This window comes from Sorex araneus, chromosome 3 (genome assembly GCF_027595985.1).
Source record: "Sorex araneus isolate mSorAra2 chromosome 3, mSorAra2.pri, whole genome shotgun sequence".
Lineage (NCBI taxonomy): Eukaryota > Metazoa > Chordata > Mammalia > Eulipotyphla > Soricidae > Sorex > Sorex araneus.
Window position 1 is genome coordinate 26,653,627 of NC_073304.1, and position 22,343 is coordinate 26,675,969.

The 22,343-nt window shown below is 64.5% G+C and overlaps 1 protein-coding gene across 1 annotated transcript in view; it reads left to right on the forward strand.

Annotated features, from left to right (window-relative positions):
* Nucleotides 1-22,343, forward strand: part of LTBP2 (latent transforming growth factor beta binding protein 2) — a 96,484-nt gene that overhangs the window by 67,855 nt on the left and 6,286 nt on the right. The window contains exons 11-35 of the mRNA XM_055131041.1: nt 1,249-1,413; nt 1,639-1,854; nt 2,853-2,872; nt 3,845-3,884; nt 5,324-5,443; nt 7,104-7,223; nt 7,957-8,085; nt 10,089-10,211; nt 12,295-12,414; nt 13,379-13,501; nt 13,644-13,769; nt 14,086-14,211; nt 14,952-15,074; nt 15,170-15,295; nt 16,079-16,201; nt 17,000-17,131; nt 17,565-17,690; nt 18,091-18,234; nt 18,745-18,933; nt 19,074-19,157; nt 19,776-19,904; nt 20,095-20,232; nt 20,320-20,487; nt 20,637-20,918; nt 21,904-22,053. Coding sequence (XP_054987016.1) covers nt 1,249-1,413; nt 1,639-1,854; nt 2,853-2,872; nt 3,845-3,884; nt 5,324-5,443; nt 7,104-7,223; nt 7,957-8,085; nt 10,089-10,211; nt 12,295-12,414; nt 13,379-13,501; nt 13,644-13,769; nt 14,086-14,211; nt 14,952-15,074; nt 15,170-15,295; nt 16,079-16,201; nt 17,000-17,131; nt 17,565-17,690; nt 18,091-18,234; nt 18,745-18,933; nt 19,074-19,157; nt 19,776-19,904; nt 20,095-20,232; nt 20,320-20,487; nt 20,637-20,918; nt 21,904-22,053 — 3,342 coding nt within the window. The remainder of the gene's footprint in view (nt 1-1,248; nt 1,414-1,638; nt 1,855-2,852; nt 2,873-3,844; nt 3,885-5,323; nt 5,444-7,103; nt 7,224-7,956; nt 8,086-10,088; nt 10,212-12,294; nt 12,415-13,378; nt 13,502-13,643; nt 13,770-14,085; nt 14,212-14,951; nt 15,075-15,169; nt 15,296-16,078; nt 16,202-16,999; nt 17,132-17,564; nt 17,691-18,090; nt 18,235-18,744; nt 18,934-19,073; nt 19,158-19,775; nt 19,905-20,094; nt 20,233-20,319; nt 20,488-20,636; nt 20,919-21,903; nt 22,054-22,343) is intronic.

A 22,343-nucleotide genomic window follows, 5' to 3' on the forward strand; every position in this document is an offset into this window, starting at 1 on the left:
GGGGGGGTGGAGTGACCGGAGCCTTGTCATCAGTGCTCCCCCCAGGCCCCTGGGGGTCTTTCTTTTTCCCATTGATATTTGTTAAAGACACTGTGATTGGCAGAGCTGCCCATTACACAGTTGTCTCCAGCATTTTCATTGTTCCAGCATCACCAGTGTGACCTTCCCTCCACCAGTGTCCCTCCCAACCCCAGCCCTTCCCGCTGAGGCACACAACAAGTTTACTTTCTCTTGCTACTTCCAAGAAAACTTTAAGACTGACAAATAGAATGATCAGAAGATAAACCAGTAAGGGCCAATTACTATATGATTTTGACCTATGTCACTAAGAAAACTAAGACCATTTAATATAATATAAAAAAAATGCCTAGTATCATTTACATATATGTGTTTTCAACTCTAAAGTCTAGGACATTAAATTTTACTTTATACTAGGATCTCGTTATGGTAATAATCATGTCTCACCTGCCATTAACGACACTTTAAAAAAAAATTTTTTTTAATCCCTGTGAGATACAGTTACAAAGCTTTCATGTTTGAGTTTCAGTCATACGATGATCGAGCACCCGTCCCTCCACCAGTGCACATCCATCCTCCACCACCAATGTCCCCAGTGTCTCCCACCCCCCCTTTCCAGCCCTCCCCCTGCCTCTATGGCAGACAATTTCCTCCATACTCTCTCTACTTTGGGGCATTACAGTTTGCAATACAGATACTGAGAGGCCATCCCGTTTGGTCCTCTATCTGCTTTCCGCACACATCTCCCATCCCGAGTGATCCCTCCAGCCATCATTGACTCAGTGATCCCTTCTCTAATCCAGCTGCCCTCTCCCCCAGCTCATGGGACAGGCTCCCAACAATGAGGCCCCGGGGTCTTCAGGAGACTGCGGTCCCCAGAGCTCACTCCTCCCCACTCTCCCCCAGGCCCTCCTTGGGCTGGAGGGCACATGGAGATGAGTGCTCCGTCCCCACTCTGCCCGCCCTCAGTTTCACAGGCCCCCCGGCAGGGCGAGCGTGGGAGGTGCTGAGGGATCCCGTGGCTGCTATTCTTCCCCTAACATTCCTCGGAGCATTTCCAGGGGCCCCCCCGACCTCGGGCCTGGCACACGGGGTGGGGCAGGTCTGAGCGCACCTGGCGGGGCCTCACCCGGGCTGCCCGCTGCCCCGCCTCTGCTCCCCTCCTGGGGCCCTGCCCGGCCCTGCCCGACCCAGCCCGCCCCAGCCCGCCCCACCCGGTGTCTGTTGCAGCGGACAAGGCCGTCTCCATGCAGCAGGGCCTCTGTTACCGGTGGCTGGGGCCCAGCGCCTGCACCCTGCCTTTGGCCCAGCGGATCACCAAGCAGATCTGCTGCTGCAGCCGCGTGGGCAAAGCCTGGGGCAGCAACTGCGAGAGGTGCCCCCTGCCCGGCACAGGTAAGCCCGGCTCCCCATCTCAGCACCAGCCACCGGAGGTCTCCCTGCAAGCCCGGGCTGGTGGGCCGCCCTCGGGCCCAGTGCCCCCCTGGTCTCCCCTGGCCCAGCCCGGGCCCCCCCCCTCCCCTCTCTGTGTTGCCGTGGCCCTCAGAGGGGGCACAGGCAGGGAGGGCCCAGCTTCCTGCGGGGACGGCAACTCTCAGTGGGCACCCCTGGATTTTGCAGAGGCCTTCCGGGAGATCTGTCCTGCAGGCCACGGCTACACCTACTCCAGCTCGGACATCCGTCTGTCCATGAGGAAGGCCGAGGACGAGGAGCTGGCCAGGCCCTCACAGGAGCAAAGTCACCAGAGCAACGGGACACACCCAGGGCCGGCAGAGAGACAGCCGCTCCAGGGGGGCGCCCACACGTGGCAGGAAGCTGGCACCACCCCTGCCTCGGGTACCTGGGCTGGGTGGAGACCTGGGCAGATACTAGTTCCCTCCGACTCCAGCATTGGGGGGGCCCAGGGGGGGTGTTGCTGGACTCCTAGGATCTCTCCTGGGGGCATGAGGAAAGCAGAACCCCCAGTCCTGGGCACTTGGTCTCGAGGCCAGTGTGGTAAAGGGCTTCACCCTCTTGTTGTCCCATAGAGGGTCCAAGGAGTCATGGAGGGGGACAGGGGCAGCAGCAGCCTCCACCCCAGATGTGCAGCCTTTGTGTGCCCTGCCCCGGTCGATTTGGGGGAAGGCCACCCCCGAAGTGCTCAGGGGAACATGCAGTGTCGGGGTTCCAATGTGGGGTTCCCTCCTGCAGAGTCCTCTCCCCTGCCCCCCATGCAGCCTCTGGGCTGGCATTTGCCGTTGAACTTGATGCACGGAGGGGAGGGGTGTCCCATCATCCCCGCTGGGGTCGTAAGGGCCAGACAGTCCACACCATGCACTAACTCCAGCAATTCCACAACCCAGGATGGTGGTGGCAAGGCCTGCAGGGGGCAGAGGGCAAGGCGGGATGGAGCTGGGCTCGGGAGGCTGGATTCGGACCAGAACTGCCTGATGGGCCTGGGCGGGGAGGATGGAGCCGAAGCCCCTGGGCTCGCACCCAGGCCTTGCTAGAACTCCTCAGCCTGAAGGGTGGGGGTGGGGGGAGCAGCTTTGGGAGGGAAGAGGCCGCAAAGGACACTGGGAGTGTGAGGTGTGCTGGCGGGGAGGGGGCATTTGTCACAGAGCCTTGGGGGGCAGGAGACACCCCTGTTCAGGTGAGTCACCTGACAGGTGATTCTAGGTGACCGTCCACCTCGGAGGGTAGGAGCGGCAGGTGCGGGGGTGGGGGTGGGGGGGGCAGAAGCAGTCTAGCTCTCAGGCTGACCCTATAGGGGAGGCCGGAGCTGGGGGAAGGGAGCAGGTGTAGGGGCGCGGGCAGAATGTTCCCCAAACTCACTCTCTCCCTTCCCTTCCCAGGAGGTGCTCGGGCTGGCCAGGTGAGTCTCAGCAGGGCCGGAGGGCAGTGTGGCAGAACATGGGAGCTGGGAGCCTCTTAGACCCCACGCCAGTGTCCCAGGAGGGAGAAAAGGGGGTGATCTGTCGGGGTGGGTGGGGGGTCCCGGTTCCTGTAGGATTTCACTGCTGTCTCTCAGGCTGGCACCCCTGGGCCCGGGGGCTCTTCCGGCTCTGCCTGGGCCCAGTTTGGCTCTCCGCATCTTCTCTGGGGATGGTTAGTGCGGGACAGGAACCCTAGCAATGGCCTGAGAGCCGCCCCAGTACAGGAAGGGTTCTTTTCCCTGGGCCCGGGGCTCAGTGTCCTGGAAAAACTTTCCGGAATCCTGAATGGGCTCCTTCCCTCCCATCTGCCTCTCCCCGCCCTGGCCCTTCCCTCCAACCCCGCTCCCGCCCCAGCCCAGTCCCCTGTTCTGTCCCCAGGGAACCAGGAGACCCCTCACCCTCAGACCTTAGTGGCCCCTAGTTTCCTGCACCCCCCCCCCAGCCGTGCTTTTCTGCCCGCCGTTCCTCCCTACCTCCCTCCCGCCTCCCCACTGCCAGGAACTACCTGTGGGGAGGGGCTCCAGGCACGGCCCTGTGATCCCAGGAAGGCCCGTGTCCACCCCCAACCCCTCCTCGGGACAGCTTCTGTGGGTTTTGTGTCTGAGATGTGAGACAGGACCCTGTGCTGGCCTGTCCCGTTCGGCATTTAATCACTCGAACCCACGGTCTGAGGATCAGTGATGAGTCAAGACGATGGCCATAAGGTGTCCGGCACAATGCCCAGCCCAGCCCCCAGCCGCCTCCCGGCCTCTGTGTGGGGCACTGGTCCTACACAGAAGGGGACGGAGAAGGTGTGTCGGGAGGGTGTCTCTTAGCGCCCTCCCTGGGCACACTTGGAATGAGTGGACGCACGGAGCAGGGGGACCTAGCCGGAGAGGCCGCAAGAGTGACCCTGTCCCATTTCTGCTCAGGTGGAGACCAGCGTGACCCACGTCCCAGCCTGGATTCCAGGTGAGACCCCTGTGCTCCTAGCTCAGGGAAGGGGAAGGAGCTGGGGGAATTTCCCTAGGAGCTCAGATCAGCCGGGGCTGAGCCTGAGGTGGCAGGTGACAGCTTTTCCCGAGAGCTCAGTCCCTTTCATGCGACCAAAGATCAGCAAGACGCTGACAGGCCCTGCCTGTGTCCACCCCTCACCTTGAGGGTGGGAGCACTGGCCCAGGGGTGCTGTGGACCCCAGGAGCACTTCCCCGCCTGGAAGTGTCATTTCCTTCCAGTGTTGGTTGTCTTTATAAGGCGTTGGGCCACATCCCGTGACGCTCAGGGCTGCTCCTGGGGGCTCCTACGGTGCCTGCAGAGTGTCTGCTCAGCATCTTCTCTGGAAAGTGGTCAGGGCTCTGCAGAGTCTGGGGGATCAGGGGCAGGCACGGTTGGGCCTGCAGCTTCCTCTCCCAGAGCCTGGCCACCACCAAGGCTGGCCCCAGCCACTAAGGGTCCCCCGAAGGGAGGCGCTGATGCTTAAGTCCAGCTCTGTCAACCGTAAAGCGCTTTGCCAGCAGAAGAGGCTCAGATTGGGGGGGGGGGGGACTGGAGCGATAGTACAGCGGGGAGGGCGTTTGCCTTGCACACCGCCAATCCGGGTTCGATTCCCAGCATCCCATAGGGTTCCCTGAGCACCACCAGGAGTAACTCCTGAGTGCAGAGCCAGGAGTAACCCCTGAGCATCACCGGGCATGACCCAAAAAGAAAAAAAAAAGGAGAATAAGAAGAAAAAGAGGCTAAGGTGGACTCCTGGAGGCCCAGGCACTGGCTCTGACCCCATAGACAGGCTGCCCCTGGACAGAGGCCCGGCCAGAAAGTCAGGGTCTCTGCTCCTGAGCTGCACAGTGTGTGTGTGTGTGTGTGTGTGTGTGTGTGTGTGTCTGTGTCTGTGTGTCTGTGTGTCTGTGTGTGTGTGTCTGTGTGTGTGTGTGTCTGTGTGTGTGTGTGTCTGTGTGTGTGTGTGTCTGTGCGTCTGTGTCTGTGTCCCAGCTCAGGGAAAGGGAAGGCGCTGGGGGAGTTTCCCCAAGAGCTCGGATCAGCCGGGGCTGAGTCTGAGGTGACAAGTGACGGCTTTTCCCGAGAGCTCAGGCCCCTTCATGCAACCAAAGGTCAGCAAGACGCTGTGTCTGCTGTGTCTGTGTCTGTGTCTCTCTGTGTATGTGTCTGTGTGTCTGTGTCTGTGTTGGGGGCGGGGGGGTAAGGGGTGCTAAGACGCCCTAGAAGGGCTGTGCCATGTTTCATGTTGAGGCAGAGGATGGCCGGCCCCGGCACCATCCCTGTTTGTCAGTCCCCCCCCAGAGAGAAAGGGCACACTAGGCCAGCCCCCCCCCCCGGAGGTACTGTTCAGGGGTGGAGAGAGACGGGGCTGGGAGCCAGGACCCACCTGTTCTCTGCTCCCCTCTCCCCTGCAGAACACGCCGGGGGAAGACCCACACAGCCCCTGCCTGCACAGAGGAGCCCCGAGACCTGGACGCAAGTGCCAGTGCCTGCCCCCAGCCCCACCGAGGCGCCGCTGGCCCTGGGCCCCCCGGGTACGTACGCACTGCAGCCCCCCAGCCCAAGTGCCCATCAGGCCCTCCTCCCCAGATGGCTCTCAGCCAGCCCCTGCTGCCTCCTGGGCTCTGTGTGGGGCACTGATCCTGCACAGGAGGGGCGGGAAGGAGTGTCTCGGGGAGGGTGTCTCTCGGAGCCCTCCCTGGGGAGTCCGGGGCCCCCCTAGTAGACGGGAGCTGCCCCCTGCATCTGCTGAGTGTCAGGGTTGTGTGGGGTGGGGAGAGGGCTGACCCTGGGGAAGGAGCATCCATAATCTCAGGGCTCTGACAGCCTGGGGGCCTGTATCCCCCACTCTGGGCAGCTCCAGGGCGGAGGGTGGGTAGCGGCATCCCAGTAAGGGAGCCCGGGACCCGACGGGGTCTCCTTCCAACGCTGTGTAGGGACCCGGACAAGGGAAGCCAGGCCTGCATTACCACTGGGGTGCCCTGCGTGGGCTAAGGGCTGTCCCCGCCATGGCCTGGCCAGGGCTCGGTGCCCCCTTTGTTTGAAGGGGTGCCAGGGGAACCCTCCCAGTGATCCTTGGGGGCCCAGGCTGGCGGTGTCATGCATGGCCCACGGATGTGGTGCTGTCTGGGGATTGGCTGGGCCCCCTGCAGTGGTGGGAGGCCTCCAGGGCTGCCCCTCGGGGTGCTGGGAGTTAGCCAGGTCAGCTGCAGGCAGGCTAGCATCCTACCTGCAGTTCTGGCTCTCTGGCCCCGTCCATCGCCCGGAGGCCATCCTCCTCCAGCAGCTCCCAAGGTCTCAGCACGCCCAACAGCTGCCGTCTGGGGTCCGGGCATGACCCCCTGGCTGGAGTCTTTCCAGCCTGTCCTGCCTCGAGATGGGCACGCGGGGTGGGAAAGGGTCCTTGGGAAGATTACCAGGACTCTGAGCCTCCTGGAGGAGCCCAGTACACAGGAGGGGGTACAGAGGCACCCAGGCTGCCGGGGCACAGGGTCGGGACAGAACTGCAGATGAGGCTTGCAAATCCCCGGTGCTCGGAGCTGCTTCTAGTCCCTGAAGAGGCCCCTGGCATCGGGGGGCAGTAGACATGCCCTGGGTGGGGCCGTGGGGTCTCAGCAGCTGAGCGGGCTCTGAGCACCCCCAAAAGGCCTGAGAACTCGGGCGAAGATGCTTCACGGATGGCGCTGAGACCATCAGGAAACTGACACGTCTTATGGAGAGGGAGGTGTACCCAGCAGCATTTGGGGGACCATGTCGGGGGTCCTGCATGCCAAGCCCATGCTCCCCACCTTTTCGACGCCCTCTGGTGCCCAGCTTGCATTTTTGTGACTGAGTTCCCAGGGGACAGCATGCCGTCCTTCCCAGGTGGTGCCCGGGGAGTCATGATTCGAATCACTCACACTCAAAGTCCCTCCCCGCGCCCCCGACTCACCACCCATGTCCGCCCATCTGTCCGGGGAGCGTGGTGGTGCCAGGGAAGCGCTGGGCACTGCGGGGGGAGCCAGGCCGAGGTCAGGCAGAGTCTGAGGAGGCCTCGTGGAGACACTGAGGTCTCTACAGCCTGCAGGTCTCGGGTGGGGCGACCTCTGCGCACCCTTCCCTGGATGTGTCTGTGGGTCCCTCTGCCCCCCACTCCCTTCCACCGTCCCTGCCCGCCTCTGCACCACCCTCACCCCTGCCATGCTGTCTCCCCAGACGTGGACAGATGCGTCCCCAACATCTGCGGCCCCGGGACCTGTGTGAACCTCCCCGACGGGTACAGATGCCTGTGCGGCCCCGGCTACCAGCTGCACCCCAGTCAGGCCTACTGCACGGGTACTGCCTGGGGCTCACTGCGGGGGAGACGGCGGGGGTCGGGGGGGAGGCCCAGGGCAGAAGGTGGCACAGCTCTGGGGTGGGGGAGGGGCTGGGCGATGATACAGCGGGTAGGTCTTGCATGCAGCGGCCCGGGTTCGATCCCCGACATCCCATATAGTCCCCCGAGCACTGCCAGGAGTAATTCCTGAGTGCAGAGCCAGGAGGAACCCCTGAGCGTCGCTGGGTATGACCCCCGCCCCCCTATAAAACAGAAGGATCAGAGTCTCAGGGTCAGCCTGATGGGGGGGCGGCAGACCCACCTCTGGGAGCACCACCCGGTAGGACTCTGGCACCCTGAGAGGGGCGCTCACTCCGTGTCCCTCACCCCAGCTCACGGGCATGACAGCCACCAGTGATCCTGGAGCTGTCCCGCCTCACACACTGACTGCTCGCTCCCTGGTGGACCGGAACAGTCCTGGTCCTAAACGTCTCCATGGGGCCATCCTTGGGGGAGGAGGGGTAGGGGGAGTGCAGATCTGGACAAGTCACCCCAGGGGGCCAGGCCCCTGCGGCCATCCCCACCCCCATGCAAGGGAGAAACATTCCCTGACCACCAAGGAGACAAGGAAGTGGCTTTCGGGCCCCTGGGGAGAGGGAGGAGGTCAGGGAGGACGTGCAGGTGTGCCCACGGCCTAGTTCACGGCCCCCCAGTCTCAGAGAGTCTCACCTCCCCGTCCCTCCCCTCCTCCAGATGATAACGAGTGTCTGCGGGACCCGTGTCGGGGACGTGGGCGCTGTGTCAACCGCGTGGGCTCCTACTCCTGCTCCTGCTTCCCAGGCTACACGCTGGGCCCCTCGGGAGCTGCGCACTCGTGCCACGGTGAGTCCAGCCTGTCCTGCCCCGGGATTGGGCCCCCGGGCTGGGAAAGGGTCCTTGGGAAGATGACCAGGACTCTGAGCCACCCGGAGGAGCCCAGTACCCAGGAGGGGGTACAGAGGCACCCAGGCTGCCGGGGCACAGGCTCGGGACAGAACTGCAGATGAGGCTTGCAAATCCCCGGTGCTCGGAGCTGCTTCCAGTCCCTGAAGAGGCCCCTGGCAGCGGGGGGCAGCAGACCTGCCCTGGGTGGGGCCATGGGGCTCTGAGCACCCCCGAAAGGCCTGAGAACCCGGGCGAAGATGCTTCACGGATGACGCTGAGACCACCAGGAAACTGACTCGTCTTGTGGGGAGGGAGGCGTACCCAGCAGCGCTTGGGGGACCACGTTGTGCTGGGGATGGAACCGGGGGTCCTGGCATGCCAAGCCTGTGCTCCCCACCTTTTCCATGCCCCCTGGTGTGTGGCTTGCATTTTTGTGACTGAGTTCCCGGGGATAGATAGGATAGATAGCATGTCGCTCTTCCCAAATGGTGCCCGGGGAGTCATGATCCGAATCGGGCCATGGCTCCCCTGATCAGCTCTGCAGTCTTGGGGCTGGTTCTCGCTGGGCCCGCCCTGCAGTGCTCATGGCCACTCCTGGAGGCCAGCAAGGCTATGTCGCTCCCCTGGCCAGCGTCCCCTGCATTCCAACACCCCCACAACCCCCAGGATCTGGTCTACAGAGACCTCAGTCCCTTCCCAGTGGGCGCTCCCCTGCTGTTCCATGGCCCTGCCCCTCCTGTTCTCACCCCCTGGCACTGGAGCACGGCAGAGTGAGGACCCAGCTTATCAGAAATGCTAGAGGGTTGTTGAAATGCTCGTTCCGGGGCCTGGCTGGCACTGGTAGGTCAGAATCCCCGGGTGTAGGCCTGGGACTGTGCATTTTACAGCTTCTGCCAGTTACTCCTCTGAGCACTGATGCTTCAGAGCTATGGCTGGGCTGGGCTGTGGCTCTGGTAGAGTCACACAGGGTTTGCATGGCCAAGACCCTGAACTCCCGCCCCGGCTCCACACGCCCCTGGGAATGGCCCCGGTAAGGCCCCACAAAGAAAGTGCTGCCCAAATAGAAACCCAGAAACAAAGGCTCGTTATTCCAGCCACTCAGTCAGAGGCTGGGTGGGGTGGGGGGTTCTGGGCTGGGCACCAGGGGCACTGATAGTAGGAGGCACACCTTGGCGGCCGGGGAAAGGCGAGTGGGCAGTTGTTCGGAGCCTGGGTCCTGAGGTAGTCCTGGGAAGGCTGTTAGGTTGAAGGGGAGAAGCTGGCGGCCGTGCTCGAGGGTGGGCAATCCCCCAGGCCAGCCACGCGGTCAGTCGGGCTGAGACCAGCAAGGGTGGCATGGAGGTGGGGGCGTGCCCGTAGCCCTCGGCTGCCTGGGCAGCTGTCTCACGGCTGCCACACCCCTGTCCTGTCAGGAGGCCCCAGAGAACCCAGAAGGAGCCTCTGGGAGCAGGATCCAGTCAGCAGGGAAGGCGTCCCCTCCGCCATGCCAGCTGGACTGCCACCCGCTCCCAGGACCAGCCCTTGCTCTGAATGAGGAGATAGCCCTCGAGGTCCCCTGAGGGCCCCCTGGGTAGCCCCCCTCAGAGAGAGAAGCCCAGGGCTGTACAGGGCCTGAGCTGGAAGGGACTCAGCACCCCCTCAGTCACAGCCACAGCAGGGGCGTCCCTGAGCTCAGGACCCCGAGGACTGTCCTGGGGAGCCAGCCCCCCACAAGCAGGGCATAGCCCACATCCAGAACTTTCTTTCTCTTTTTTTAAATTTTTTTTTTGGCTTTTTGGGTCACATCCAGCATAGCTCAGGGGTTACTCCTGGCTCTACACTCAGGAATTACTCCTGGCAGTGCTCGGGGGACCATATGGGATGCTGGGGATGGAACCCGGGTCAGCTGCATGCAAGGCAAACACCCTCCCCGCTGTGCTATCACTCCAGCCCCCATCCAGAACTTTTCTGTGTGTTCCCAGACATAGACGAGTGTGAGCGGCCAGGGGTCTGTGGCAGTGGCGGGCAGTGCGTCAACACAGACGGCTCGTACCACTGCGAGTGCGAGCAGGGCTACGTCATGGTGAGGAGGGGGCACTGCCAAGGTAAGGATCGGGGGCAGCCTCTGCCCTCCTCCGGTCATCCGCGCTTTTGGGTCTGACTGAGCCTGCCTCCACCTTACCCTCTGAGAAATGGGCAGGCGGCCTGGCCCGAGGCTCCTGGACAAACAGCGCCTGGCACGGAGTGGGGAGACTGTTCCTTGACTCTTCTGGGGTCTTTTCAGCGGCCTTGTGCAAGCGGGCATGATGGTTGGTCGCCTGGTCTCATTCTGATCGGCCCGGGAGTCTCCACCGGCTGTCTCTGGCCCGGGCTGGCTCACCCCTCCTTAGGCGGATGGTCCCCCTCTCCCCGGGGGTCAGCACGTTGGTGTTGAGGTTGGAGAACTGATCAGCGCAGCCCACAACGACAGCCCAGGACTGTCGGACCCACCTGAACCAGCACCAGCTGAGCCGGTGTGCCCAGCCCCAGTCCCAGGAGTGGCAGGACAGACATGGGGTCCCTGGTGACCCACTGGGGCGGCTCAGAGAGGCCAGAACCCGAATGGGCTCCTTTGGTGGGTTTCGGGAATGGGGTCCCCCACACTGGGGGCACATTCACGCCCTTTGCTGGCTGGGGTGGAGGGCAGAGGGGCTGCTCTGGATGTCGGCACCCTTACGCCTTGCTGGGGTGCTGGTCTGAGGGAGGAAGCCAGCACAGACCGGTGGCATGGCGTGAGCCAGCACCCCCAGCCCCGGTGACGGGGTCACGAGGGCCCTGGTGAGCCGAAGCTTCGTCCCCTCCCACCCCAAGTGAGAGACCCCCAACACCCGCCCCCAGCCCTGTTCTCCCATTGTGGTTTGGCCTCAACTATGGCCCTCATCCCCTTCATCTCCCAAGGCAGGATTGCTCAGGCCCCCGCTGACCTTCGCCTATGCTCTCTGGGGTCGGGGAGGCACCCAGAACCCCACTACAAGGGGCGTCCTGCACCCTTCACTCCTGCCATCTGTCTGCAGAGAGGCCCTGCGCTTAGCCTGTGTCTCCAGGGGGCTCCTGGCTGATCTCCCAGAGACAGGCCTGATGTCAGTTCCCCGAGAGGGTCGAGGAGTTCTGGGGTGCTCCTTGCTGGCACCCCACTGGGTAACCACCCACCCTGTCTCCCTCTGCTGCATACCCAGGGTGAAGTTTGGGGCTTGCCAGGCCCGCCAGCCCCTGGGCTATCGTGGGTCTGACGCCTATAAGCCCGGCCCCTTGGGGAGATGGGATCTCACCCCCCCACACCCAGGCCCACCCCCGGCTGTGGCTCACTCTTGAGCTTCAGTGCCCCTGGGAGGTGGAGGAGAAGGGGGGCATGTCCTGATGCTTGGCCCTGTCCCTCCTCGCCTTCCTCCTCCTCTCCCTCCTCCTCCGTCCAGTGATGACTCTGTCTGTCCTCTGTCCACCTGTCAGGGCCGCAGTGCCTCTAAGCCTGTTAAGAAGCATCACTCATCCCGCTTCCTGCTGCTCATCCTGCCCCAGACCTTCCCCCTGGTCCCACATGGTCCCCCTGCCCGGGTCCCTCCCCCGCGCTCCCATCCATCCCTCCTGGCTGCTGCTCCCAGACCTCAGGGCAGAGGCTGCTGAGAACTTTCCCCTCCCCCCGCCTCCCCCTGTGGTTCTCAGCTGGCGCCTCGCCGCTGCCCCCAACATCAGCCTCAGGCGGCGGGTTGTGAGGGCTGGCCTCAGTCTTGGTTTCGGGGTGCAGGACACTCCCTTGGCCCTCGCTGCCCTGCTCACGGCTGACTCTGGGGCTCTGAGAGGCTCGTGTATGCGATGGTAGCCACTGCCACCCTCGGAAAGGCTCAGGAGTCCCCTGGGCAGAGAGAGACGAGCCCCACGCCCAGCTCAGGGAGCAGCGGGCGGCTGCTGGGCCCTGCCCGGCCCGGAAGTCAGCTCTGCTCGGGCTGAGGCTCACCCAGCCCCTTCTCCCGGCCGGGACGGGGTGGGAGGTGGCTCGGGGAAGTCCAGACAGTGCTCACTTTTTCCACGTCCCCCTCGGTCCAGACAGCGACACCCTCTCCCTGCTGAGGACAGGGTCAGGGTCAGGCTGCCCTCCGCTGCCCCTGCTCCTCCCCCCTCCCCCCGTGCATGACAGATGGGGTTATTTTTCAGATATCGACGAATGCCGTCAGCCTGGCACCTGCCCCGATGCGCGATGCGTCAACTCCCCCGGCTCCTACGCCTGCCTGCCCTGCGAGCCGGGCTTCCGGGGCCTGGGCGGGAGCTGTGTAGGTGAGGGCCGCGGGCCAAGGCCCTGGGGCCTCCTCGGGCCCACACACAGGAAGGGCAGGCGGTGGGCGAGGGGGTTCTGTTGGGGGCCATTGTCCTCCAAGGTCCGGCTGGGCCCGAGACGGCTGTGCTTGGGTGACCAGTGCTCTGCCCTCTGAGTCAGCTCGGGTGGGCCCCCCCACCCCCGCCCCGGCCCCTGGGCCGTATCTGTCTGGTAGCCACCGGCCCAGATGCCAGATGCTTTCTGTGGCTGCCTCCTGCCCCCGGGGGCGGGGGTGGCTGGCATTCCCAGAAGAGGCAGCCGGACCTGCCGTGCTCCCAGGAAGTGGCCAGTGCTCCCCTGCCCCCTTCCCCACAGCCCTGCCCAGAGGGCCAGCTGAGCAGCGGGTGCTCCGGCCGGGGGACTGTCCGCAGCACCCCGCTACCCCCGCCCAGGCCCTGCAGGAAGAGGGCGCCTGCTTCCGAGTGTCGGGGGCGCTGCCTGTGAATAGCTCCTTTGAGGCTCCCGAGAGGGCAGCCAGTTCCCAGGCCCTGGGGACCGGCCACTCTCCCTGCACTGCCCACCCACCTCCCAGGCACAGGGCCCCCCCCCCCCGCTGGTCTGATTGACAGCAGGGGGCGTCGGAGAGATTCAGACCCCCATGTTGGGTAAACCCCGGTTTGGGGGTCCCTTCACTGCTGGGGGCTTTGGCAGGGCTGAACCCGCCCCAAAGCTGGGGTGGGTCTTAGCCCCCTTTTCTGGGTCCGAAGCAGGGTGCTCCATGAAGTGAGCGGGCAGTCGGGGTGAGGGGGGTACACCCGAGCTGCAGAGGGTAGGGTGGGAGCAGGAATACGCGCCTGGTCCTCGAGAGGGGGGTGGGGGGCTGTCTGGCTAAGCCCCCTCTTCTACCACTTGAGATGCGAAGCCGTGCGGGGTGGGCCTGAGACAGAAGCAGCCAGTCACCCTCCTGGGCTTCTTCCCCCTCAGATGTGAATGAGTGTCTGAGTCCCGGGGTCTGCGCCCACGGAAGCTGCACCAACCTGGAGGGCTCCTTCCGGTGCTCCTGTGAGCCGGGCTACGAGCTCACCCCCGACCAGAAGGGCTGCCGAGGTAGGCAGAGCCCGGAGGGCCACCACTTCTGGGGCTGAGTGAGGCGGCCTCGTCTGTCCCAGGCCTCCCCCCTCCCGCCTAGGCCTCCCCCCCTCCCGTTCCTGCCTCCGGAGCCCCTCACAGGACCCCCTCGCCATTGCAGATGTGGACGAATGCGCCCACCGGGCTTCGTGCCCCACGGGCCTCTGCCTCAACACCGAGGGCTCCTTCACCTGCTCGGCCTGCGAGAGCGGGTACTGGGTGAATGAAGAGGGCACCGCCTGCCAAGGTGAGCCGGGCGTGGGCGACCGTCTCCCTCCCAGAGAGTGACCGGCCGTGTGCCACCCAGCCCCGGGCCCAGGGAGAGCCTCTGTTGGCGGGGGGGGGGGGGGGTCCCAGAAGAGTGGAACCAGGGACCGAGCAGAGCCGGGAGTGTCGGCCGGTGCTGGGCCCCATGGAAGGCCCCTAACCAGGGCCTGCCCGTGCCGGGGCGCTGAGGGCGTCCACCAGCTCCGACAGGGAGGCGGGGAGGGGTGAGGAGTTTTGTCTCTCCAGCCCTGATGGGGTGACTCTGGGGGCCCCCCTGACTGGCTGTGACCCCTCAGACCTGGACGAGTGTGCCTTCCCGGGAGTCTGCCCCGCTGGAGTCTGCACCAACACGCCAGGCTCCTTCACCTGCCGGGCCTGTGACCCGGGCTACCAGCCCGGCCCTCTGGGCCACACGTGTGAAGGTAAGCACGGGGCAGAGAGAGGGGTGACAGGGACAGGGAGGGCTGCTTCCGGGCCGGGATGCCCCTGGACACCTCTGAGCACCTCGGGTGGGCGGTGGGCTAGTGTGTGTGTGTGTGTGTGTGTGTGTGTGTGTGTGTGTGTGGCGTGGGTGGGGCTTCTCTGTGTGTGTGTGTGTGTGTGTGTGTGTGTGTGTGTGTGTGTGTGTGTGTGTGTGTGGCGGGAGTGGGGCTTCTCAGCCAGGCCGAGTATCAAATCATCAAATCATTGAGTCATCTCTGCCCGGCTTCCTGGGCCCGACTGGGACCTGAGCTGGTGGCTGGGGCTCCTCTGGGTTCCTCGGAATGGCCCGGAGCGGGCGGGCGGAGCTGGACCCGGTTGGGAACAGCACAGGTGTCTGCCCCGCCCCTGTAGGCCCAGGGGAAGACCTCCGGCGGCTCCCTGGATGGGTTGTGTGTTCTTCTCCCACGCGACCCCTTCGGCCTCTCGCTAACACCCAAGCCACTTCAACCAGAAGACTGGGCCTCGGGGGCTGGGACAGCAGGCAGCCCCAGCGGGGGGTTGGGAGAGGGGCCTTGTGTGTGGCTGGAGAGGCCAGGGAGCTGCCCGGTGGACTCGGAGCTGTGGTCACGAGGCCCTGCTCCTCCCAGCCACACCCCCTGTAGGGCCCAGGTCCCTGAGGGTGGCTCCTGGCCAGGGCCAGGGGTGCAGACTCAGGCCTGGCTCCCGCTGTGCCCTGCAGACGTGGACGAGTGTGAAGCTCTTCCGGGCAGCTGCCAGGGTGGCGAGTGCAAGAACACGGCGGGCTCCTACCAGTGCGTGTGTCCCCAGGGCTTCCAGCTGGCCAATGGCACTGTGTGTGTGGGTAAGCGGCCCGGGTACCCCCTCCAGGGGGCGGCGGGGTGGGGGGTGGAAGCGGGGGGATCCCTGGCCATGCCCCTGCCTGTCTCCTCCCTGCAGACGTGGACGAGTGCTCGGGGGAGCAGCACTGTGCGCCCCGGGGCGAGTGTCTCAACAGCCTGGGCTCCTTCTTCTGTCTCTGTGCCCCTGGCTACACCCCCACTGATGGGGCCACCCGATGCGAAGGTGAGCAACCCCCAGGCCCAGGGCCCACTTGCCAGCAGGAGGGGTTGCTGAAGCCTCCGTCTAGACTAATATCAAGTCAGGCTAGAGTGAAGGGACAGGGGGAGGCCGACCCGGGTTCGATCCCCAGCACCCAGTGGGTCCCCTGAGCAGGCCAGGAGTGATTCCTGAGTGCAGAACCAGGAGTAACCTGAGTATCATCAAAAAACAAAACAAGGGGCTGGAGAGATAGCACAGCGGGTAGGGCGTTTGCCTTGCACGTGGCCAACCTGGGTTCGATTCCCAGCATCCCATATGGTCCCCTGAGCATCGCCAGGAGTAACTCCTGAGTGCAAAGCCAGGAGGTAACCCCTGTGCATTGCCGGGTGTGACCCAAAAAGAAAAAAAAAACAAGAGGATTGGAGCGATAGTAGAGAGGGATAGTGCAGGGCATTTGCCTTGCACACGGCTGACCCGGGTTCAAGTCCCAGCATCCCAGATGTTCCCCGAAGCACCACCGGGAGTAATTCCTGAGTGCAGAGCCAGGAGTCACCCCTGTGCATCATCGCCAGGTGTGACCCAAAAAGGAAAAAGAAAAAATAGACTATAACATAAAATGCTGGTGGGGAGGGGATTTTGGCAGGCTGAGACAGGGGTTCCCCAGGATTCCAGGAGGAATTGGGGTTTTCACCAAGGCTGCCCCCTGGGGTCCACGGCAAGCAGGCACCCTCCCAGCTCCAAGTTGCCTCTTCCCCCTTAACAGTGCCAGGCCGGAGGAGGCTGGCCTGACCCACGTGTCTGTTCCAGATGTGGACGAGTGTGCAGGCCCTGACCGGTGTCAGGGTGGCCGCTGTGTCAACACAGACGGCTCCTTCCGCTGTCTCTGCAACACTGGCTTCCAGCCTGCCGCTGAGAGCACCGAGTGTGTGGGTAAGGGCTTCCTCGGTGGCCGGGGTCGGCCAGCCGCCCCCCTGCTGCCGGGCCCCAGCTGCCCGGGAAGCTGGGATGGACAGGGCCTGGCTGCCCGAGGGAACGGCATGGATGGCAACAGGGCAGGAGACCGACCAGGCCCCTCGTGCTAACAGAGCAGACAGTGTTTTAGAGCCATATTGGTCCCGGGGTGCTTTATTAAGTACCCGCCAGCCTTCTCTGGGAGACATAGTTAGGGGCCACCTTCAAATTGAGCCATGAGGGGCTGGAGCAATAGCACAGCGGGTAGGGCGTTTGCCTTGCACACGGCCGACCTGGGTTCGATTCCCAGCATCCCATATGGTCCCCTGAGCACCGCCAGGAGTAACTCCTGAGTGCAGAGCCAGGAGGTAACCCCTGTGCATTGCCAGGTGTGACCCAAAAAAAGCAAAAAAAAAAATTGAGCCATGAGACAGAGGTGAGGTGAGGTGAGGTGAGGTGAGGTGAGGTGAGGTGAGGAGAGGACCACTCTCTGGAACACACCTGCCTCGAGTCCCTCTGAAGGGGTGGCTGCAGATCTCTGCTGGGGGTCACATGGGGGCCAAGGGGCCAAAAAGGCTCAGAGCTCCCCTCCTAGATGCTCCCTCCTGCTGGGGTGCGGTGGGGAGGGGAGACCTGGAACCAGCTGTCTTGAGGCTAACCTGAGACCAGTAATTCAGAGCAGATGGAGGAAGCCAGAGCTTGCCCGGGACGTGAGGGGCCAGGGAGGTGAGGCAGGAGCCTGACGCTCCCGTCCCCTTCTTCTGGCCCTGGGCACAGACATCAACGAGTGTGAGGACTACAGCCGCCCAGTGTGTGGGGCCTGGCGGTGTGAGAACAGCCCCGGCTCCTTCCGCTGCGTGCAGGGCTGCCAGCCCGGCTTCCACCTGGCGCCGACGGGAGAATGCATCGGTGAGTGGGCAGCTAGGGGCGGGGGGCAGGGGGCAGCTGATTCCCTGGGTCTGGCCAGATGCTTTCCTCCAGAGGATTTTTTTTTTATTATTATCATTTTTTATTTATTTTTTTGCTTTTTGGGTCACACCCAGCAATGCACAGGGGTCACTCCTGGCTCATGCACTCAGGCTTCACTCCTGGCGGTGCTCAGGGGACCATATGGGATGCTGGGAATCGAACCCGGGTCATCCGCGTGCAAGGCAAAGCCCTACCCGTTGTGCTATCACTCCAGCCCTGGATTTTTTTTTTTTTTTTGGCCGCTTGTTTACCAGTTACTTTTTGCAGAACTGGGTCGGGGGGGGGGGGGGGTTCATAGAGCCGATAAACAGGCAAACATTCCCAGCAAACTGACGGAGCCCGTGGGCTCTCCCTGCCGTCCCGCTGCCCCCAGACATTGACGAGTGTGCCAACGACAACATGTGTGGCAGCCACGGCTTCTGCGACAACACGGACGGCTCCTTCCGCTGCCTCTGCGACCAGGGCTTCGAGAACTCCGCCTCGGGCTGGGACTGCGTGGGTGAGACGCACAGCCCAGGCTCAGGGCGGGGGCTCCTGTCTGCACAGCAGGCCCTGGAAAGTGGGCGGGGCAGGGCGGGCTCATACCCACCTGCGGCTGGCACCTCGGCCAGGCCGTGTGCGTGTGTGTGTGTGTGTGTGTGTGTGTGTGTGTGTGTGTGTGTGTGTAGTGTCTGTGGGGGGCAGGGGCAGAGCCCCCAAGGTTTCTAGAGATGGGACACTTGACAGGAACATCCTTTCCTCGGGGTCTGTCGGGGGGTGGGCCTCACCCTCCTCTCCCTCCCCAAGCCCCCGTGAGCTAACTCAGACCCCCCAGTTCAGCTCCTGCCGGGCCGAGCCTACTTCTCTGGGCGGGGGAGGGAAGGGGGACCCTGCCCACCAGCCTGTCCTCCCGGCCGCAGACGTGAACGAGTGCGAGCTCATGCTGGCCGTGTGCGGGGCGGCGCTCTGTGAGAACGTGGAGGGCTCCTTCCTGTGCCTCTGTGCCAGCGACCTGGAGGAGTACGACGCTCAGGAGGGCCGCTGCCGCCCGCGGGGGGCTGGAGGTGAGCCCCTCTAGCCCTCCCTGCCGGGCAGGACCAGCCTGTTGCTTGCTGGTGGGGGGGGCGCATGTGCAGGCGTGAGTCTGAGAGCTTTGGAGACCAGAGGTCAGCAGTGCCAGGCGGGAATGAGGGTCCCGGGGTGGGGAGTGTGTGTGTGTGGGCGGGGAGGGGTGGCTGGGATCACAGAGCCCCACCCACTGAGGGCAGCCCCCCCAGGGGGGCTCAGATTGAGCCGCGCCCCCCCCATCCCACCTGCCCTGCTCCCCAACGCCCTTGGCTGGTGGCCGACGTGGGTGAAGGAGAGAGCTGGGCACCGGCAGGCTGAACCCAGGGCTGCTCCAGCTGGGGACCCCAGAGACGAGGGCAGGGTGGTCCTGGGGGCCGTGGTGGCCTCCACCGTGCGAATGAACAGTCCCGCGCCTGTGCTCAAAGCCTGAAAGTCGTTCCAAGGCCAAGAGGCCTCTTTGGGCCGAGAGGGAGAGGGGACACTGAGAAGGGGCCCCTGTCACCCAGGCCAGAGTGTCCCTGAGGCCCCCCCTGGGGAGCGCCCCCCGGGTCCCCTCCACGCCGAGTGCTACTCGGGGACGGAAGGCCAGCCCTGCTCCCGCCTCCTGGGCCGGAACACCACGCGGGCCGAGTGCTGCTGCACCCAAGGCGCCAGCTGGGGGGACGCCTGTGCCCCCTGCCCCGCCGAGGACTCAGGTGAGGCCCCCGGTTTCCCAACCCTCACAGCTCCAAGCGGGGGTGGGGGTGGGGTGGGGCGGGCTGGGGAGGGGGGCCTATGAGGAAGGGGCGGGGCGGGGCACCCCCATCCCTGGCTGAGTCTCTGCCTCCCTGAGCAGTGGAGTTCAGCGAGATCTGCCCGAGCGGGAAGGGCTACGTCCCCGTGGAAGGCGCCTGGATGTTCGGGCAGACCACGTACACAGGTAAGCTGAGGCCCAGCGTGGGGGAGCTCTGACTCCGTTTCCCCCCCCCGAGGGTCAGTGTCCCGCCGCCCAGCTTCCCTGCGCACACGAGGCTCTGACTAACCGGGACGCAGAGCACAGGGACGGAGCGAGAGCACTGGCGCCCGGAGGCTCGTCCCTCTGGCCTCACTTGCAAAGGCTGAGTCTCAGGGTGGGGGGAGGACTCGGCAGCCTGGCCCTGAGGCTGGAGAAAAGAAAGGCCTAGAAAGAGCCCAGCTGGCCTGGCACCCTGGAAACACCCACGGTAGAACCATCCTTCCTCGCCGCCTGGAGCGGGTCAGAAGCGGCACCCACATTTGTGTGTGGACGGGGGAGGGCTTGGGCCATACCTGGCAGTGCTCAGGGCTCACTCCTGGTGGGACTTGGGCCGGGCACGTGGGATCCTGGCATCAAACTGGGGGTGGCAGTGTACAGGGCAAGTGCCCTACGTACTGTCCCTTCTCTCCCGCCCTGGGACCCACCTCTTTGAGGCAGGAAACTGAGGCCAGAGGACCCCTGCCCGCAGGACCCGGCTTTAGGCCCGGCGGTTCTCGTGTGTGGCTCCGTCCTCAGCCCCGTATCCCACGGCTCCTCCCACAGATGCGGACGAGTGCATGATGTTTGGGCCTGGCCTCTGCCAGAACGGCCGGTGCCTCAACACGGTGCCCGGCTACATCTGCTTGTGCCATCCCGGCTACCACTACAACGCCGCCCGCAGGCAATGCGAGGGTGAGACGGGTCCCGCCCAGCCTCTCCGCGTGCCACCAGCCACCAGCCCCGTCCGCAGAGCGGGGCAGCGGGGGAGCGCGGCCATCAGGGCTGTCAGGCTGGGCTGGCGGCACCACCGGCATGTTGCTGCCCCTCCTGCCGCCCCCCTCCCCCGGCCGCCGCGACGTCTCCTGTCTTTCTGCCTCCCCAGATCACGATGAGTGCCAGGACACGGCCTGCGAGAACGGCGAGTGCGTGAACACCGACGGCTCCTTCCACTGCTTCTGCAGCCCGCCGCTCACCCTGGACCCCAGCCGGCAGCGCTGCGTGAACGGCACCAGCGACCCAGGTGCCCCGGGGGGCCGGGTGGGCAGCGGGGCCCACTAGGATGCACGGGGCCGGGCCCTCATGCGTCTCTGTGCCCTGGGCCCTTCAGAGGACCTGCCCGACCATGACATCCACATGGACATCTGCTGGAAGAAGGTCACCGACTACGTGTGCAGCCAGCCCCTGCACGGGCGCCGCACCACCTACACGGAATGCTGCTGCCAGGATGGCGAGGCCTGGACCCAGCAGTGTGCTCTGTGCCCCCCGAGGAACTCCGGTGAGAGGGGGAGGGGCGCCTGCAGAGAGGGGCCCGGCCTGGGGGGAAGCGGGAGGAGGCCGGGATGGGGAGGGCGGCATTGCCTGGGGCACCCCTTGCCCCCGGGGCCGCCAGGAGTGGGGCAGCGTCCTCTCCCTGTGCCCCGACAGAGGTCTACGCCCAGCTGTGCAACGTGGCCCGGATCGAGGCGGAGCGGGAGGCCGGCGTGCACTTCCGGCCGGGGTACGAGTACGGCCCCGGGTCTGAGGACCCGCACTACAGCCTCTACGGCCCCGATGGGGCCCCCTTCTACAACTACCTGGGTCCCGAGGACGTCGTGCCCGAGCCGCCCTTCTCCAACCCGGCCGGCCACCCCGGGGACCGCGTGGCTGCCCTCGAGCCACCCCTGCCACCCTCGGAACTCCAGCCCCACTACGTGGCCAGCCAGCCAGGTCTGTGTGTCCGACCGACAACAGAGGGACAGCTGGGAGGGGAGAGCGGCACAACGGAGGCCTCTTACGGGTCACTCAAGGGACAGCTCCAAACGCCCAGATCCCGCAACGGCCTCTGATGATCGAGCCCAGCATGGGGGCAGGGTGAGAGGTAGAGGCACGGGTGAGAGGCACCAGGAGGCACGGGTGCAGCCCCAGAGCGTCCCTGGTGGCTGAGGAAGTGGGCACACATCCCTCCACACCAGTCCCACTTGCAGGATAACCCCCTGCCCAACGTCAGGCTGGCCGCCAAGGCGGGAGCTGAGGGCTGCTGGTCACTGTGAAGCCCCACCCCCCACTCCTTGGCGACTTGGGTGTCAATGACTCCAGCACTCAGGCCTTACTTAGATTTTATTTTTGGCTTTTGGGGTCACTCCTGGTGGCTCGGGAATCGAAGCCCAGGCTTAGCCCCTGGAGCCATCTCAGGTCCTGGACTTGAACACACTGACGCCGGCACTGTAACTTGTATTCATTATACTGCGTGCAAGCGTGGGCCACCGGTGGCACATACCGGTGCTAAACAGGGAGTCGGGCCGGTCTCTCTGCCCAGGTACCCACCACACCACCCAATGTGGTGCTTATTCCAGGGCGGTTTGCTTAAAGAGAGGGTTGTGGTGGAAGCTTTGGCTTGTGTTGGCTGCGCATATCATCCTCTGTTACTGCCACCCCCTGCCGCCCACCGCCCTCCCGCCTCACCTGTACAGAGTATCCTACCACCAACCACCCCAGTAAAGCCAGGCCCCGCACAGACACCGCTCTGGGATACGCAGGGGTCCTCGTGAGGGCGCTGGAGCCCGACCCTCCCGGGCCCCCCCAACCTGGCACCTCTCCCCAGGGACACACCCCTCAGAGCAGCACCCCTTGTTCTCGTGCCCGTGAGAGCCGCGCGACCCTCCCACCCACACTTCAGGCCCCAGCGTCCTTCTCTCTGGCCCCCGCCCTGCAGAGTACCAGGCCGGCTTTGAAGGGCTGCAGGCAGAGGAGTGCGGCGTGCTGAACGGTTGCGAGAACGGCCGCTGCGTGCGCGTGCAGGAGGGCTACACCTGCGACTGCTTCGAGGGCTTCCAGCTGGACATGGCCCAGCTGGCCTGCGTGGGTAAGGCAGCACCCGGGGGGGGGGGGGCAGTGCCTGGGAGCAGGTTGGAGAAGGCAGCGGGTGCCCGTCACTCAAGCAGGGACGCGCGGCTGGAGTTAAGATAACGTGATCCACTGCTGCCCCCTAGTGGGGCTGCGAGGCACCGGCTGGATGAGGTCAGGTTTAGAAATCCGGTTCTCGAGCCCGAGCCATAGTACAACGGGTAGGGTGTTTGCTTAGCATGTGGCTGAACTGAGTTCTAATCCCCGGCATCCCATATGCTCCCCTAATCACCTGAGTGCAGAGCCAGG